Source organism: Amblyomma maculatum, chromosome 3, assembly GCF_055883805.1.
Source record: "Amblyomma maculatum isolate TAMU_Amacu chromosome 3, ASM5588380v1, whole genome shotgun sequence".
NCBI classification, from domain to species: Eukaryota; Metazoa; Arthropoda; class Arachnida; order Ixodida; family Ixodidae; genus Amblyomma; species Amblyomma maculatum.
The window spans coordinates 27727802-27745473 of record NC_139346.1 but is presented as its reverse complement, the minus strand read 5'-3'; the positions used below and the strand labels follow the sequence as shown (position 1 = coordinate 27745473).

The following is a 17672-nucleotide window of genomic DNA, read 5'->3' as shown; positions in this document are numbered from 1 at the left end:
AGCGTTGGGGATGGTAATTCATGTCTTTTTTATGTTTACTTGGATAATCACAGAAATTAGTATTGTAATCTGTTAAGGGGAAAGATAATTAGACACAAAGTAGAAGAAAAAACAACGTGCCGATGGTGGGATCCGAACCCACGACCTCCGAATAACGCGTCCGGTGCTCTTCCAACTGAGCTACATCGGCCGCTGTCCCCCCTGCTACTTTCTTGGGTATTTATGTTGTCTGTATACGAACCTTGAGAGTGTTCACCAGCGCCACCCTCAGCCATAGCGGCGGACGTGGGACGTCCTTTGTTACCGCCTGCGTCACGTAGAACGTGATCAAGAGCGAGGGCGAAAGCTGTGATAGAACCCTCTTACGCTACCTATGGCTTCAAGACTGCCAGAACCGAGACCCCCGTATTCTACAAGCAGATCAATCAAGGGGAAATGAGGGTGCTCGTTATAATAAATGAAGGAAAGAAGCCAACAGTCGGCGAGGCCAAGGAAAGCGTTGGGGATGGTAATTCATGTCTTTTTTTATGTTTACTTGGATAATCACAGAAATTAGTATTGTAATCTGTTAAGGGGAAAGATAATTAGACACAAAGTAGAAGAAAAAACAACGTGCCGATGGTGGGATCCGAACCCACGACCTCCGAATAACGCGTCCGGTGCTCTTCCAACTGAGCTACATCGGCCGCTGTCCCCCCTGCTACTTTCTTGGGTATTTATGTTGTCTTTATACGAACCTTGAGAGTGTTAACCAGCGCCACCCTCAACCATAGCGGTGGACGTGGAACGTCCTTTGTTACCGCCAGCGGCACGTAGAACGTGATCAAGAGCGAGGGCGAAAGCTGTGCTAGAACCCTCTTACGCTACCTATGTCTTCAAGACTGCCAGAACCGAGACCCCCGTAAGCTACAAGCAGATAAATGAAGGGGAAATGAGGGTGCTCGTTATAATACATAAAGGAAAGAAGCCAACAGTCGGCGAGGCCAAGGTCTCGCCGACAAGCAGATAAATGAAGGGGAAATGAGGGTGCTCGTTATAATACATAAAGGAAAGAAGCCAACAGTCGGCGAGGCCAAGGCCTCGCCGACTATATATATATATATATATATATATATATATATATATATATATATATATATATATATATATATATATATATATATATATATATATATATATATATATATATATATATATATATATATATATATATATATGTATATATATATCAGTGTTAGGGCAGACGCCGCAGTTTGCAGGCAGGATACAACGAAGAGAGGTGTGTTCCTGTTCACGAGATTTGTGCATTTGCTCTCCTGTGGTACTTGTAAAGGAGAAAACCACGAGGTTTTTCGGCATAGCAAAAATCTTGTCGAGGAAAGAAAGCTGCTTGTCCTGCAAGCTATGCAATTAAGGCCAGCGTTGGCAATGGCACAACGCAAGGACAAGCATAATATCCGCATCTATATTATATATTTGCCATATTTCTGTGCCATAGTCCATCGTCTATTCAGTGAACAGCGATAGGGAAATGTTTATTTCCGGGGAAAAAAGACTGGCATGTTTGCGTGATGACTGCTTCATCTTATCAATGTTGTGCAAGCACGGCTGGGCGGAAACACGAGTTGGATACGTGGACGGGGCGGCGCAGAAAATCGCGGCCGTTGCAGTGCCAAGGGATTTCGAGCTTATTACTACCGGTTCGTATTGGTGATAATGCTGCTATTTATAGCGCCAGTTTTGCCCTCCGAGCTCAGCTCTTTCTTGGAGCGCCTCGGCGTAACCAAATGTTGCGAACATTTTTAGGACTTCTTGCTTTTTTCAGATGGTTGGTGTCGTCGTCACCTACACTTTGGTGCTGTACCAGACGAAGCTAGCCGGTCGCTCTCACTCGTCACCCCATTGCTCTCCTGCCATGAACATCTCACTGGAGCCGTCTACCATATCTTCGCTTTTGGTGTGACTCCAAGGTTCAAATAAGTTGCAGTAACAAAAACAGATCCATTTTTATGGAAATACACGGATTGTCTAGTGTTAGTAATTTTATCGAAGGGACGAACCTAAAAAAAATATATATGTCACGAGATTATGTATGTGTAGGCTGAATCACGTTAAACCTTTTCATCACGGTCATTACAACGCCTGTCTGGCAATACATAACGAAAATTTTACTTGTAGGATTTGTTATACGAAGGATTACAGTTGTTTAATAAATACACATATAGTATTGTTTCGCCCTGCGATGAAAAATTGACTAAATGTGATGGTAAGGTGTTCACTGGTAGATTTATTTTCTGATCGTATAGATTGTTCTGATGCATGTTAGTAAAATTATGTTCATTCCTATTCTTCTTGTGCGCTCTTTAGATCATAGTTACCATTCTTTGCCGAAATGCGCTGTCCGACTTAATTCAGAGAGTAATGAAAATTTTATTATGCATCTGTATTATGCATTCACAAATTTCGTGAAATATGTGTCAGCCAACCGTCCGTTGCTCTATTCTCACAAGAGCTTACTTATCTCAATCAGGGAGAGTTCTGATAGCTGCTGTGTGTATTTCAGGACCATGATTGTGTTGCAAGTGATTTGTTTTATGTGCTTTGGCTGTCTGCTATATTGCTCCTTGTGTCGCAATAAACCATTTGGTTTTTAGTCAGCTGATGTGTCTGTCTCGCCTTTCTACACGTCCCGTCTGTTTGAGCGGTTTCTTCCTTTCGTTCAACATGAACCAACCAGCCCGACAAAGCCCGGCCTCTTCCCGAGTTCGAGGGGGTACGGCACATATCGTTAAGTTGAAAAAATGGATTTCTTATGCACATATAGTTCCTTATTAACTTTATCTCGACCCCCGAATTCAGTGAATGTGTATTTTTGTGAGCAAAATTTCGTGACCGATAGAGTCACAGCATTTTCTTAAATCTAGGAATAAACAAAGAGCAAACATTTTATCTTCAAAATTTTGAGTTCCACTCTCCTCAATGTCCAGCACTGCATCCTCGCTAGACTTTTCTTTCGGGAAAGTAAACTGAAGTGACAAAATCGCTTTATGCGCGATGAAAATGCCTTTATCTAGGCAGTCATAAATTATATCATAAAATAGTTTAGAAAACAATATGAGCACCTGCACTGGTCTAAAGTTTGAAAGAATATTGGCCTCACCACTTTTGTTGAGAGGTGTCGTTTTTGCCAGCGTTGCTCATCTGAATTGTCGCCTGAAGAGAGTGGTAAATTAAACAGAAAGCTAGGACTTGACAGATTTTGTAGGCAACGTGCCTAACTGCTTCCATGTTTATGTCGGCTGGTCCATTACAACCGGCACTGAACCACCTGGTAGCATAGGACTGTATGCTAATAAGAATGTATTACATGCTATAGGCACACGTTGAGGAATTCGTAACGAAGCGTGCTAAAATTACACCTGCGTGAACGAGGAACCGCAAGGGAAGCAGCAAACAGGAGCTATTAAATCTTACACCTTCAGCCAACTTCAAGGTCAGGCCACAGTATAATTAGTGTTCATCCATGATCCTTGACATTGCTCTTTATCTTTAATTGTAATGATGTCATCTAGACAAACACTACTTCAATGCCTTTGTATCAGCAGCGCGAACACAACCAGGAGAAAGGATGGAGATAAGACATCCTATCTGCAACCGTTTTTACTGATTGTGTTCGCGCTGCTAACACGAATGGAACGCAACCAACTAGCCCAGCAGTTCGTGTTATTCAACTACTTCAAGGACTCGCGTGAATCTTTGATGTCATAAGACCACATGATAACTTTTCAAAAGGCTGCCACGCCTCTCCCTCGCCATTCATGACACAGGAACCGATGACATCGGACCGTGACGCTATCATTGCCGCTAAACGTCAGAGTCGCCAACTAATGATGGATGCTGGTCAACAAGCGGATGCAGCTGGCGGAGAATCGGCAGATTAACGACAGCGAATAAAAGTCAATAAAGACAGCAAAACACCTGAACAACGAGAAGCACGCTTTGCGTGGTTCTAACTGTAACTCAGTAGAGACCTCGGCGGTGAGGCAGGCGTTGCGAAATCAGGGGGTAGACGAGCCGTACGTGAGAATGCTGGAGGATATATACTTTATAGTGGCTGCACAACAACCATAGTTCCGCATAAAGAAAGTAACGAAGTTTCCATAAAGAAAGGTGTTAGACAAGGAGACACGTTCTCCCCAGTACTATTCAGAGCTTGCTTAGACGAAGTATTCACAGACTTGGAATGGGAGCAGTTAGGGATAAGGGTAGATGGAGAATACCTCAGTAATCTGCGATTTGCTGATGACATTGCCTTGCTAAGCAACTCGGGGGATGAACTGCAAATAATGATTGATGACCTAGACAGAAAAAGTAGAAAGGTAGGCTTGAAAATCAATATGCAGAAGACTAAGGTAATGTTCAACAGCCTCGGGAAGGAACAGCAAATTACATTAGGTAGCGAAGTACCGGAAGTAGTAGGCGATTATGTCTACTTAGGACAGGTAGTAACCGCTAATCCGGACAATTAAATGGAAATAACAAGAAGAATAAGATTGGGATGTAGCGCATTTGGCAAGCACTCGCAGATTATGACTAGCAGTTTACCAGCATCCCTCAAGAGGAAAGTATAAAACAGTTGCATCTTACCTGTACTCACCTATGGGGCTGAAACGTGGAGGCTAACCAAGAGGGTTCTACTTAAGTGGAGGACAACGCAGAGTGCTATGAAACGAAAAATGGTAGGGGTAACATTAAGAGATAGGAAACGTGAAAAGTGGGTCAGAGAAATAACTCAAGTTTCTGACATTCTAGTGGAAATTAAGAAGAAGAATTGGGCATGGGCAGGACATGTAGTGCGAAGAGAGGATAACCGATGGTCACTTAGCATAACAATCTAGATTACAAGGGAAGGAAAGCGTAGCAGGGGGCGGCAGAACGTTAGGTAGGCGGATGAGGTTAAGAAGTTCGCAGGGATCAAGTGGATGCAGCTAGCACAGAACCGGGGTAATTGGAGAGATATGGAAAAGGCCTTCGCCCTGAAGTTGGTATAGTCAGACTGATGATGATTATGATGATGATGGTGATGAACAGTAACAGACCAGCTCTGCAGAAGCCGTTGGTCAAGCCAGCCCCGAAACATCTGATGGCACCAATGAACGGCTGACGGACTCCACCATTTGCATTGCGGAATTAGCATTGGCCACTGCTTGGGTCGAGTGAGATTTTACGAATAACCAGTTCATTTACCAGTGTCAAGTGAGCTCCGAATATAGCTCTTGAGGGACTTGAGTTCGTTATTAGGAGCTGCACCCTCAATTCAACCAGCCTGAACCATCATTAATTTTGTTTTGCTCGTTAGATACTGTGGAGATTCACAATCCTCTGCACCCATGATAACGACCGCGCCTAATTAACACGCGTGGTTACGCGGGCTGTTAAGGAGGTTAGCGGAGGATAGGGCACACTGGCCACCCCCCCCCCTCCTCCCCCCCCGCCCCCCAGTCCCCCGTGGCGACGCTGCTGCTAGCTTCTCTCTTTCCTCCCGGCGTAACCGGAGACCTTCTTTTCCGTTCCCATTCGAGGAGCTCGTCTGACGCAACTCGCTCGTGGTTCTTCGGCTGTTTTGCGCGTACACGTGCGGGTCATGATATCAGCCGACGAGATCACCGTCATCACCGAGAATCGCCCAGTCACCGTATGCACCTACCGCAATGGGCTGTGAGCGCGAATCCGCGCCAGGTGAGCATACTCTTCCTGTCACCTCCTTGCGTGCGGTTAGCCATTAGGTGGTTTATTTCACCCCCGTACGCGAGCGGGACGTTCGCTCGCTGCGGTGGTTGTATTTCAGTGTTGCGCATTGCCGTGTACTCAGGCACAATAAACTCTGTCCGAGTGCGTAACGGTGTGTTTGTCCCCTCTGGCCCGAACCCGCCGCAGTACCGACTTCTCGCACCGCGGATTGGGCGTTACATCTCTGTCTGTTAGGGCTGCACGTCGGAGGCAAGAAGGTGACTGTAGCGTCTAGCCCCCCCGTGGCGCATTCTTGCGAGAATAATCCCCATTATATTTGCGCTTTAAAATTGGGAAAATGGTGAGACATATCTGGGTGGGGTCAGCGCTGGTGGGTTGTACGGCTAAAGCATATTAAATACCTGATTCTGATCTGTAGAATTTATGTAATCTGATTTGAAGATCAGTATGATTTATGCAATACCAGTTTTTATGAATACAGTCGAACGCCTCTACAGCGAACGCCTCTACATCGAAATCACCTGTATAACGAAGGACTTCGTTTGTCCCGACCGAATTCCTATCTTCCATATGTATCGTGAACGCCTCTACAGCGAAGATCATTACAATGAATTTGCCTGTACAACGAAGAAATCTAGCCCCCCCCCCCTCCCCCCCCTGACGGCTGATTTGTTGCTTTACAACGAAAACACGCAGCGGTACCTCCATTGCCCTGCGCGGCCACGACAAAGCCGCGGTGTACACGGGGAGCACCGCTCGACATGGCAAAAAATGCGCAGCGGCCGGGCGGCGAACATTTTGACGAGCAGCACTAGCGTTGCCTTTCGGCAAAAAAGCAAAACTTGGCACAGCGATCTCCGCGCTCTCGCTCGGGGATGTCGCTAAGTATAGACCTCCTTCACTCCGGCTACGTCACGAAAATGCGGTGGCGCTGTCGTCTTTAGTGACTTTCGCGTGGTAGGCAAAAACACGCTTCAGTCGCTTTGCCTACCGTGATTGTGCGATGGCTTGCTGCTGCCGGGGGATGCAGAGCACCATGCCGACTAATCGCGTCGCTATGACATGTGTTGAAAGACAAACAAGAGGAAGTTTAGTAAGCTTGCATAGGTTTCTTGCCGACAATGGTCGCCGTAAACAGTGGTGGGCCGCCGCGGTGAAGCGCCAAGGCTGGATACCGACACCTGCTCATCGAATATGTGGCAAATACTTCGTCACGGCTAAGCTGAAACTTATTCACCTTTACGCCAGAGCGGTCTATCGGATCAATGGTCGCGAATATCTCGAGTTTGGCCTTTTTACGACGCGTGATGGGATCTTGGTACTGTTTTAGTGCTGGTGCGGGCGCGGGTGCGCAGGTAACATATGTACCTGCGCGCTTCTTTGTTAGAGCATGCGTAGATGTTTTACCTTTGTAAACTGTTCCTCAAGCCCGTTTTTTCGCTGTGTATGTAAGCGCAGTGAGCTGCTACGCAAGTGATCTGCGTAGCACTCCTCGATCCGTGATGTACCATATTGCATGGCTAAACTTCGCCGCGTTCACTCCAAATTATTTTAATCTACTTCCTGATGAAGATTGCCACTTCACGTTGACAGCTACTGATTTGGACTGGAGCTGCATTTTGTATTTATGCCGAGCGCTTTTATTTGTATTCACAGCGGCTGATTGTGAATGCGAGTTGTGGGGTTTATCCTACATTGAAACGCGGTCACAGTGGCCGAGACCGAACTGGGCCGCCCTAACTACGGAATCACGGGTGAAGGTAAAAACGGCCCCAGAAAAGAGTTCCTCAGAAGATACAGTCCCGAAAAGAAGGTCCCTGAAATATATAGTCCGGAATAATCGTCCAGAAAGGTCCTATCAGGAAGCAGCCCCTAGGAAAAAATGTCACCGAAGAAATTGGCTGAAAATCTGCCCGGAACTCACTCCGCGAAAAATTGAACATCTTATTGGACGCATTTTTTTTTTAGAACAGATGCAACTATTGTTTGGGCAGTATGCCCTCTGGGTGCTTTACAGGTTTACAGGAACTGGAGAAGGCTTGGCGAGAAAGCATTGCAAAAAAAAAAAAAAACTGAAAAAAAACCCACCACTATAACATCCAGCGAGTATTATACAGTGCATAGTTCCCAGTTTCCAAGCTGGGAAATATCGCTCTTTAATATAGGTCTAATCACCCGGCTAATATTACACATTCGAGAGACGTGTTTGCCCTCGACAGCACAAATTTCGGCGCCATAACGTTTTTTGTTTTTTTTTCTTTGCGAACACACGGCATCAGTGCCATGTTTTGCAAATTTCAAGCGGACGGGTAGAAAAAAGCACTGTAGCATACATTATGACGGCTAGACACAAGGAAACTCAGTCTACGTTTTTAGTATACAGAACTACAGAACGTAAAAAAATAAAATAAAACGGCGGGGTTCAAAATATACATAATGTTCGCTAAAACAATAAACACAATGTAAGATAAAAACAGTGAAAGTTGATTACAATGAGCGTAATTCATCGCTGATAAGCCAAGCACCAGGCAAGGGGAAAGCTCGACTTTGCAGTACGTTTCATTGCATCTGTTTGGGGCCATTTGGGACGTTTTTACCGGAACCCACGGAACCACAGTGGCCGCTGCAGCTCGTAATTGTAATGCAAGCTAACAGCGCGACTACCCGTAATAAAATTGCTACCTTTATCGACGACAGCCGCCCACGAACAAAGCAAATATAACAGATGCGCAGCGTTCTGATCTCAACCAATAACGCAATGATACGCAAACCGTGTGGTGTCAAGGCTACCGTTGCCACACTGACCTAAAACATCTTAACCGTACAGCCGCTCGACGCTAGCGAGGTGCTTCGTGCTTACCAAGAACGCTCATTTGCCGCTCGGTGTGAAGAATCCTCCGATTATGCTATGATGCTTCGAGCGGACTATTCGTACGCGGTACGAGCGCTATTTATGAGCGAGAAAAATCGCCGTCAGCTTACTCGACTCAAAGTAGTTGTAAGCATCCGAAGCTTTGTAATTCTCGATGCGTTCCATGCATAATTTTCTGGGAGAAAACAGAAAATAGATGCCAACGTCGCTCATTTTCCTCGGCTGGCAGCAACGCTTCTCTTGTGTGCCTTGAACCCAATCCCCATCGGTACGGCGTGCGGGTCCGTACGCTGCACGCCGTGTACGTAGAGTTTTTCAGTGTATCGCTTCTGTTCTCATCGCTGAGGCTCACGAAATACTAGCACATGGTCGCTTCGTCTGCCTAGAAGGCGCCAGCAAATCACAATAACACTGCCTTGACAAGCTCGGCCACAGTGCCCCGGCTAGCCACTGTACACCGCCCGCGGTCGTGCTTTTTGCCTACCGTGAGATCGCTGACGAGAGCAGCGCCACCTCGATCGCCTTGTTTGTTTACAAACATGAAGGAGGTCTATATAAAGAGTTCCAATGAGGTGTGGGAAAGTAAGCTGTAGCCGCGGAAACAACCGCAAACACGCCGACGAAGCCGTCGGCTGCAGCGGGCCGTATTGCACCGATCGACGAAATGAGGCCATCTTCAGCGAGCGCTTCCCGACGCTTTCCTTCTCCCTGCATTTCAGCGTGTGCATGCGTTTGCAACCGAGCTGAGCACACGTGGTTTTAGCCAATTTCTCTTCGTTGCTCGGCGCGTTTGAAGCAGCGTTTGCTTCAACGTCTCTGATTGCCGCGATGAATCCAAGCAGTTCAGGAACATCGAAACGCCGACAGTTCTTCCTTGACGAGAAGTTGCAAATTGTGAGTGCTGTCGCTGGTGGTCGTAAAAAGAAAGACGCTGGAGACGAATATGGAATCAGTGCGTCGACGCTGTCAACATTCCTGAAAGACAAGGAAAGAATACAAGCGCAAGTGGCACAACGTGAGATTCGAGCCGCCACTTTCCATGATGTTGGCGCCGCCGTTTACACGTGGTTCGCAGACGTACGCGCGAAAAGGGTTCCAGTCAGCGGGCCTTTGCTCTGCGAGAAAGCGAAGGAGTTTGCTACAGCGTTCGGTGTTGGATGTCTGCGGAGTTTCAAACAACGCCATGGCATCGTATTCAAAACTGTAACGGGAGAAGAAGCCGACGCGCCGCGCAATCTTGCCGACAGCTGGCGTGAGTCAGAGCTGCTCAAGGTGCTGCAGGAGCACAGACCAGAAGATATATTTAACGCAGACGAAACTGCCCTCTTTTATGAACTGCTTCTTGAGAAAACACTCTGCGAGAACACAGATCGTTGCAAATGTGGCAAGAAGTCGAAGCAACGCTTGACCGTGCTGTTTTGTTGTAACGCTGCAGGTACGGAGAAGCTGAAGCCGCTTGTGGTCGGACGGTCTGCGAAACCACGGTGCTTCAATGGTGTGCGTTGCCTTCCGGCTGAGTATGTGGCCAACAAAAAGACCTGGATGAGGGCGGAGTTGTTCCAAGCCTGGCTTTTGCAAGTGGAGAAAATGATGCGGCTACAGAACCGCAAGATTGCCCTTGTTGTCGACAACTGTGCCGCGCACAACAAGATCCCGATGCTAGAGCACGTGGATGTAATTCTTGCCACCAAACTGCACCTCCCTGTTGCAGCCGCTAGATCAAGGAATAGTACGGTCGGCCAAGGCGTACTACCGCGCAAGACTGCTGCAGCGAATTCTCTTAAACCTGGAGCACAAGGTTGAGCTACCAACTAGGGTAAACGTTCGCCAAGCCATTGAAATGATTACGAGTGCTTGGTGGAGCGTCCCGCCAGACGTCGTGCGTAATTGCTGGTCGAAGAATGGATTTGCTACAGCTCAGGACAGCGCTAGCGAGGCACCTGACGAGCGTGCAGTTGACAGCGACTGTTCCTATCCTGCTGCACAGCTCCAGGAACCGCTCAACTCGTACGCCGCTTCATGCAGCACAGGAGTGGGTGTGACGGCTGACGAATACGTCGCGGTTGACGATGACGTACGTGATGACCTGCTATGAAGTGACGACTGAAGACATCGTCGAAGCAATCAAGGAGGGGAAGGAAGCGGAGGTTGACAAAGATAGCAGTGATGAAGAGCCTGCAGACGAAACAAAGCTTTTGACGACAAGAGAGGCCATAGCAGCATTCGACGCTCTGCAACTCTATCTTGCATCGCTCCCGGGTTTTCCCGCGGAGCATTCCGTGAACCTCGATGTGATAAGATCGGCTGCGGTTGCACATTCCATCGGACGAAGTGTCCAGAAGAAAATTACTGACCTTTTTCGTTAAGTATCTCTTGAATTCAAGTTAAATAATGGTTTTATTTTGCTGAAGATGATTAGTCTTAGTCTATCGCGTGCGATACGGTGCGCGACCTTTAAACGAAGTGACCTGTATAACGAAGAAATGTGGAGGTCCCGAGTGCTTCGTTATAAAGGCGTTCGACTGTAAACAAAATTTCTTCTTTTAAGTGCGTTATAAAGCGTAACACAGTGTTATTCAACTAATTTTAACTGATCAATTTTTTGTTAGAGGTTTAAAGAGGCAATATTGGCTTGGCCAGAATGAAAATAGGAAATATACAGCATCTGAACTGCGGGTAAAGGCGAAAATATGCAGGAAGATGTTGAAATGGAGATGGTGAACCGGTGTCTGGAAACTTCAGAATAGCTCTAAGTCTGTCAGAAGACAGACTTCGAGGGTGCACATAGAAGCCACGAGGCTCGGGTAGTGAGAGAAAGAGAATACAATTGATTACCCTAAGTTTGACTCTCACTTAACCTCGGTAGCACAATCAAAATTAATAACAAATACATAGAAAGTTGAGCAAAATAGGGCGTTTACGCAATCTTTTCGATTTAACGTTAGCGAAATTATACAAGATTTAATGTTCTGCTCTCGCGCTCAAAGATGCACGCCCAGAGTTTGATCAGCTTTTTAGATGGGAGATGCTACCAGAATTTCTGGAATGTCTACTGTCTTGGTTGGTAGAGGTTGGAGGTTGTTGTCGACAATTACAGCGGCTTATCTAGAGAGTTATTTTCCACAGTGGAGTGCGACCGGGAAATGCAAGCGTCGTGTTCGCCAGAGACCACCAAGCACGTGTGCTGCTATCGCCGCCGCCATGTTCTATGTGGGTAAAAGGGGGCCCAAATACATCAAGATTATATTCCAAACCTTTCTAATCTTTTTGTGTCTACGTTATCATCACCACGACACGACAGTGTGAAGGCTGTAATTTACCAGTGCTCGTCTATGAGGGAATAAGTGGGTGGCATGAATGCTGCAATTCTAAAATGAACACAACGCAGCCAGCTAGGGGAAGTAAAATGGTGGGCTTAACGAAATTAAGATACAGAAAGGAATCAGAGTGGTCCAGGGAACAAACGCAACTCAATAATAGCTTAGTTGAAATCAGTATAAATAAACGGCCACTGGTCAGAGCAGGTATTGCGCATTCAAGATATCCGATGGTTATGAAGGTTGACGGAGTTCATCTCATGACAATTAAGCAAGAATAGCAGGAGACAGCGTGACGTTAGGTGGCGAATAAGATTTGGAAGTTTGCGAGGATTAAAAGAATGAGACTTGCGCAGGATAAGATATGTGGGAGAGGTCCTTCGCCTTGCAGTTGACGCTTTTAACGTGGTGATGGTTACGACAGCTTCAAAGCGACACATGTAAACAGAATTTCAAGGTAAAGTTCCGCTTTCCTTGAGCTTCGGCGGCGTCTTCGGCCAGTCGGATCAGTTGGAGTTGAGTCACGGGGTTGGAGCTGAAGAGATGAGTCTACCAGTGTGCAGAGTCTGATGGACTGACTCGCTCGTAAAAAGCGTAGTTTGAGAGAAATATAGAGTCAAAGCTATATTCCTATCATGACGCTCCTCCTCCCTTCAAGTGAGTTTCAGCGTATGACTCCTTGCTCCGCAATACGATCTCTAATAGTGCCGTATAATATATAAGGAACCACACGTGTTTCAAGTAACGTACGCCAGGCGCATACCAGCTGCTGTGGAGAGGATACTCTACGGAACCAGCGAGGAAGTAAAGATTTGTAATCCAATCCAATCCATACGAAAATCGTTCTTAGGGTGGCACTAACTCAAATAGCAACGGCGCGAGCGGGCGTGAGAAGAGGAGGTGCTGGTATGGTGCTCTAGAATATGCGCTGGCCAGGCATGCTGTGCCTGCCACTATATTGTTTCAAAAATTGATCGACTGATAGACAGGAACGGAAATGTGCAGTATCTCTCATACATTTAAATGTACACCTGAATCAAATCTAAGGGAGTGAAGGAAGGCGGGAGTGTAAGAAAGAGAAGTGCCGTAGTGAATGGCTGTGAAATGATTTCGATGATATGGGGATCTATGGGTGTTCTGATATCACACATTACAGTAGACTTTTGCGTTTTGTATCAAAAGCTACATTGGCCAAGAACGAGGAGTTACACGTGGCTGGAAGCACAGAGCCGTTACCTAGAAACCGCCGCAGCTGATGGGAGCCGCGCGCTCGCCGCATCATCTGACAATCAAGAAGCAACCAGATGTATCGCCTTTAATGCAACGACATAGCTATACATAGTGAGTAGGGCATCTTAATTCTCCTTCTCTAGCATGAGGATGATAGTGCCGCGAAACCGACAAAACTGTATTTGTTGTTTTTGGGCAGCCGCTGGCATGCGGCCTTATCACTCTGATTCTGGATCTCGTATCAGTTCTGTATTCTGTGTTTGTTAATGCTCGATGTCGCGAGACGCACCTTTATCAGTTTCGTTGTCGCGTAAGATGCACCGAGATCTGTCTCGAAGATTCCGATCACTCGCGTATCTTTCTACAATGCTCCAGGTTGTGCTAGTAGCAGTTTGCTACGTTATCTAGATTGTTCTGAGCAGCCTTTAAATTGAGCGGTGACGAGTGCGACGGGCATTCTTTGCTCGACGATCGACGAGCACGTTTGTTGGTATCGCCGCCGCCGAGTTAATTAGCTCTTTTGCGGGCGCAAGTCAGCCCAATAAAGAGTTTCTTCAGTGTAATTACCGACTCTTAATTTGTGTCATCGACCTTGTCACCACCACGTGACATCTGGTGGATGTGCTTCCCTTATCCTTCAAGCGAAGACCTCAGCCTTATTCCTGTCGCCCTGGGGGACCAGCCTTGAGGTGACCGTGGCAGCCGCCGACTCTAAGGTCCACTACCCGAACATGGTCTGCTTCCTGATCCCGTTCGACTTCAGAAGGCATCAACTTTGGAAACGGCCCAGTCAATAGCAGCAGTTGTCTTCGTGAAGCCCCTGGAGCCTCCCATCTTCCAAGGACTGCCCATTGAAGATGCGAAAGACTGGATGGACCTTTTCGACCTTTTGGCACTTTTTGGCCTGAGATGCCCTTGCGCCTGTAAAATCCATTATCATCACCGACCGTTTAGCAGAATTCAACGGCTGGAACGACGCTGGAAACTCAGGCAAGTGTATTTGTTCTTGAAGGACATGCCCAAATTAGGTTAGAAAATCACGAGACTTCTTTAAAGGACTGGGGGACATTCAAAACAGAGTTTTGGATCAACTTTGCGAGTTCTGTCCGAAAAGAAAGAGTTCAGGCCCTCCTCCAATCAAGACTTCAACTCCCAAAAGAGCCTGTCCTGGTCTACGTGCAGACGATTAAGCGCGTCTTTCGCCGCGCCGATCCTAACATGACAGAAGGTGAGAAAGTGAAATTTTTAATGCGAAGCGTTAAGGAGCCGCTTTTTGCAGAACTTGTGAGGAACCCACCGAAACTGTGTGTTCCTGTGGACGAATTTGAAAGTGAAGCATCGACCATAGAGAGTTGTTGCTGCTGTAGGAAGAAGGAAAAATATTCACAGGCCTGCTACTGGCTCTGTAGCTGGGCCACCTCCACTGCCTCGTGCGGACAGGAGAGAGAAAGTAGAGAAGAAAGAAAAGACGAGGGAGAGAAAGAGCTCGCCGCAACAGCCATCGTCCACCACCTAAGCGATGGCGGGTGCAATGACGGCCTACAACAGATAAAAATTCGGTGGCTGGCTAGCCCCCGCCGCAAGCTATGTTGACCTACCTTCCCACCTCCGTAAGGCCAGAACAGCCACCCTCCTATCGAGAGGACGATGGTCACCCGGATGCGCCATTACAAGCGACCACTTCAACCGGACTACTTAAGCCACTACCTCAGCGTATCTGCAAGCGGAGATAATCTTCGGGACCTCATCCGGGAGATCGTGCGAGAGGAGCTCCGCCGATTGCTGCCATCATCGCAACAACCCCAGGGGGCGACTCTTGTAGACGTCGTCCATGAAGAAGTCCAGCAGGCGCTGGGCGTTCCTCAAGCGACGGCTGCGACAGTTCCAGTGAAAGGGGCAACAGCGATGAGCTATGCTGCTGCATTACGTCGCCGTGCGTCCTGGCGTGATGACTTTTCAAGCCCTCGCCGCTACCGTCCTGTTCCTGAAAGCTAAGTAACGCTAAGTACTTCTCGTCGATGAACCTGAAGAGCGGATGCTGACAAATTGAGGTCGACGCAAGAGACCGCGAGAAGACGGCGTTCATAACACAGGACGGCCTCTTCGAATTCAAGGTAATGCCATTTGGCTTATGCTCCGCACCAGCCCCGTTTCAACGGGTAATGGACACTGTTCTGGCGGGCTTAAAGTGGCAGATTTGTTTGGTATATTTGGACGACGTCGTTTTGGTCTCGTCAAACATAGAAGACCATCTGAGAAGGCTTCAAACAGTACTTGACGCAATCACGTCCTCAGGTTTAACGTTGAAGGCTGAGAAATGTCACTTCGCCTACGGAGAGATGTTGTTTTTTGGTTATATTGCAAGCAAGGAGGGAGTTCACACAGATCCACAGAAAACAGCTGCGATCGCACAGTTCCCACAGCCCGCTGACAAGCTGTGCGCCGATTCTTCGGACTGTGTGCATATTACCGTCGATTCGTCAAGATCCTTTCGCCCCTCGCCGAACCTTTGACGCAGACGTGTCATTTCAATGGGAAACACTTCAAGCGGAAGCCTTCGAGGAATTTAAGCGCCGTCTACAGTCCCCTCCTGCGCTAGGGCGCATTGATGAGAACGCCGAGACTAAGACACATGCTGACGTGAGCAGTCTGGGCATAGGCGCCGTTCTCATTCAGAAGAATGCCGGATAGGAGAAAGTAATCGCCTACGCTAGCAGGTCTCTCTCGAAAGCCGAAGCCAATTTTCTCGACAGAGAAGGAGTGCCTTGTGATCATCTGGGCTACTTCAAAGTTCCGCCCGTACTTATACAGCCGACCATTCAAGGTGGTAAGCGATCACCACGCGCTCTGCTGGATGGCAAATCTGAAATACCCCTCCGGCCTCCTTGCCAGATGGAGCCTACATCTTCAATAATTCGACATCACAGTCATCTACAAGTAAGGCCGCAAACACTCCGATGCAGACTATTTGTCACGAGCCCCCGTTAATGCGCCGGCGAAAGAAGACGACGAAGACGCCTTTTTGGGACTGGTAAGCGCCAGCAGTTTCGCAGAACAACAGCAATCAGACCCTGAGCTGAAAGCGCTAGCCGATTACATATAAGGAAAGAGCGCTTCCCCTTCTGGTGTGTTCAGGCGACATTTGTCATCGTTCGTGTTAAGCAATAGCCTCCTCTTGAAAAAGAACTTCGCACCCGACAGGACCGCGCAGCTTTGTGGTGCGCCTAAAAAACTTCGACCAGAAATCCTGCAGGCGTTGCACGATGAGCCCACAGCAGGCCATCTAGGGTTTGCGCGCACAATGCGTCGAACCAGGAGAAGTACTAGTGGCCATGACTGCCTGCCGAAGTTGCCCACTACGTGAAGACGTGTCGTGAGTGCCAACGACGCCAGACGCCGCCGATCAGACCAGCAGGACTACTAAACCCGATTCCGCCCCCAACTCTGCACTTTCAACAAATTTCGATGGATCTCCTCGGCCCCTTTCCATTTTCGCCTATGGGTAACAAGTGGATCATCGTGGCCACTGACTACCTTACCCGTTACGCCGAAGCAAAAGCACTACCCTATGGTGCCGCGCCAGAAGTCGCATATTGTTTTGTCGAACAAATTCTCTTACAAACAGGGTGCCCCAGAAGTGCTCATCACGGACAGGGGAACGGCGTTTACGGAAGAGTTGACGCAAGCCATCCTGGAATACAGTCATACAAGCCATCGACAAAGGAGTGCGTACCAACCCGGACCAATGGCCTTACGGAGCGCCTGAACAAAACGATCGTGGACATGATCGCCATGTCGACGCTGAACACAGGTCCTAAGACGCCATTTTGCCGTACGTGATCTTCGCGTGTAATACGGCAGTCCAGGAGACGACCAGAGCGACCCCGTTCAAGCTTGTGTACGGCAGGGAGCCCACGACGACGCTCGACGCAATGCTGCCGCACGTAATCAACGAGGACAACCTTGACGTCGCCCGACGACTCACACGGCTGCGAGTTAAAGACCAACAGCGCACTGACAGCCGACGATACAACTTACGAAGACGCCACGCAGAATAGAATCCAGGAGACCAAGTGTGGGTTTGGACGCCAGTTCGCCGTCGCGGACTAAGTGAAAAGTTGTTGCATCGATACTTTGGGCCGTACAAAATCATTCGCTGTGTCGGACAACTGGACTATGAAGTCATTCCCGACGGAACGTCAGCATCACAACGGCGACGCGTACGCCCAGAAATTGTACATGTTGTACCACTGAAGCCATATTACGTGCGTTAAAGAATCTGTGGTGCTTAAACTTTGCAGCGTTTGTGCTTAAGTTGCTTTGTTTTGGAACACCGAGGCGTGTTTTCTTTAAGGGGGTGTAATGCCGCGAAACCTTCAAAACTGTATTTGTTGTTTTGTTAACACCCCTGGCAAGCGGCCTTATCACTGTGATTCTGGCACGCGTATCAGTACTGCATTCTTTTTTTGGTAATGCTCGATGTTGCGAGACGCACCTTTATC

At 47.9% G+C, this 17672-nt stretch overlaps 1 protein-coding gene across 1 annotated transcript in view; it reads left to right on the top strand.

Moving 5' to 3' along the window:
• The window catches only part of LOC146194403 (uncharacterized), a 103582-nt gene extending 101619 nt beyond the window's left edge, over window positions 1-1963 (top strand). The window contains exon 4 of the mRNA XM_084596550.1: window positions 1826-1963. Within this exon, the coding sequence (XP_084452676.1) occupies window positions 1826-1963 (138 nt within the window). The remainder of the gene's footprint in view (window positions 1-1825) is intronic.
• Window positions 1964-17672: the final 15709 nt, after the last annotated feature.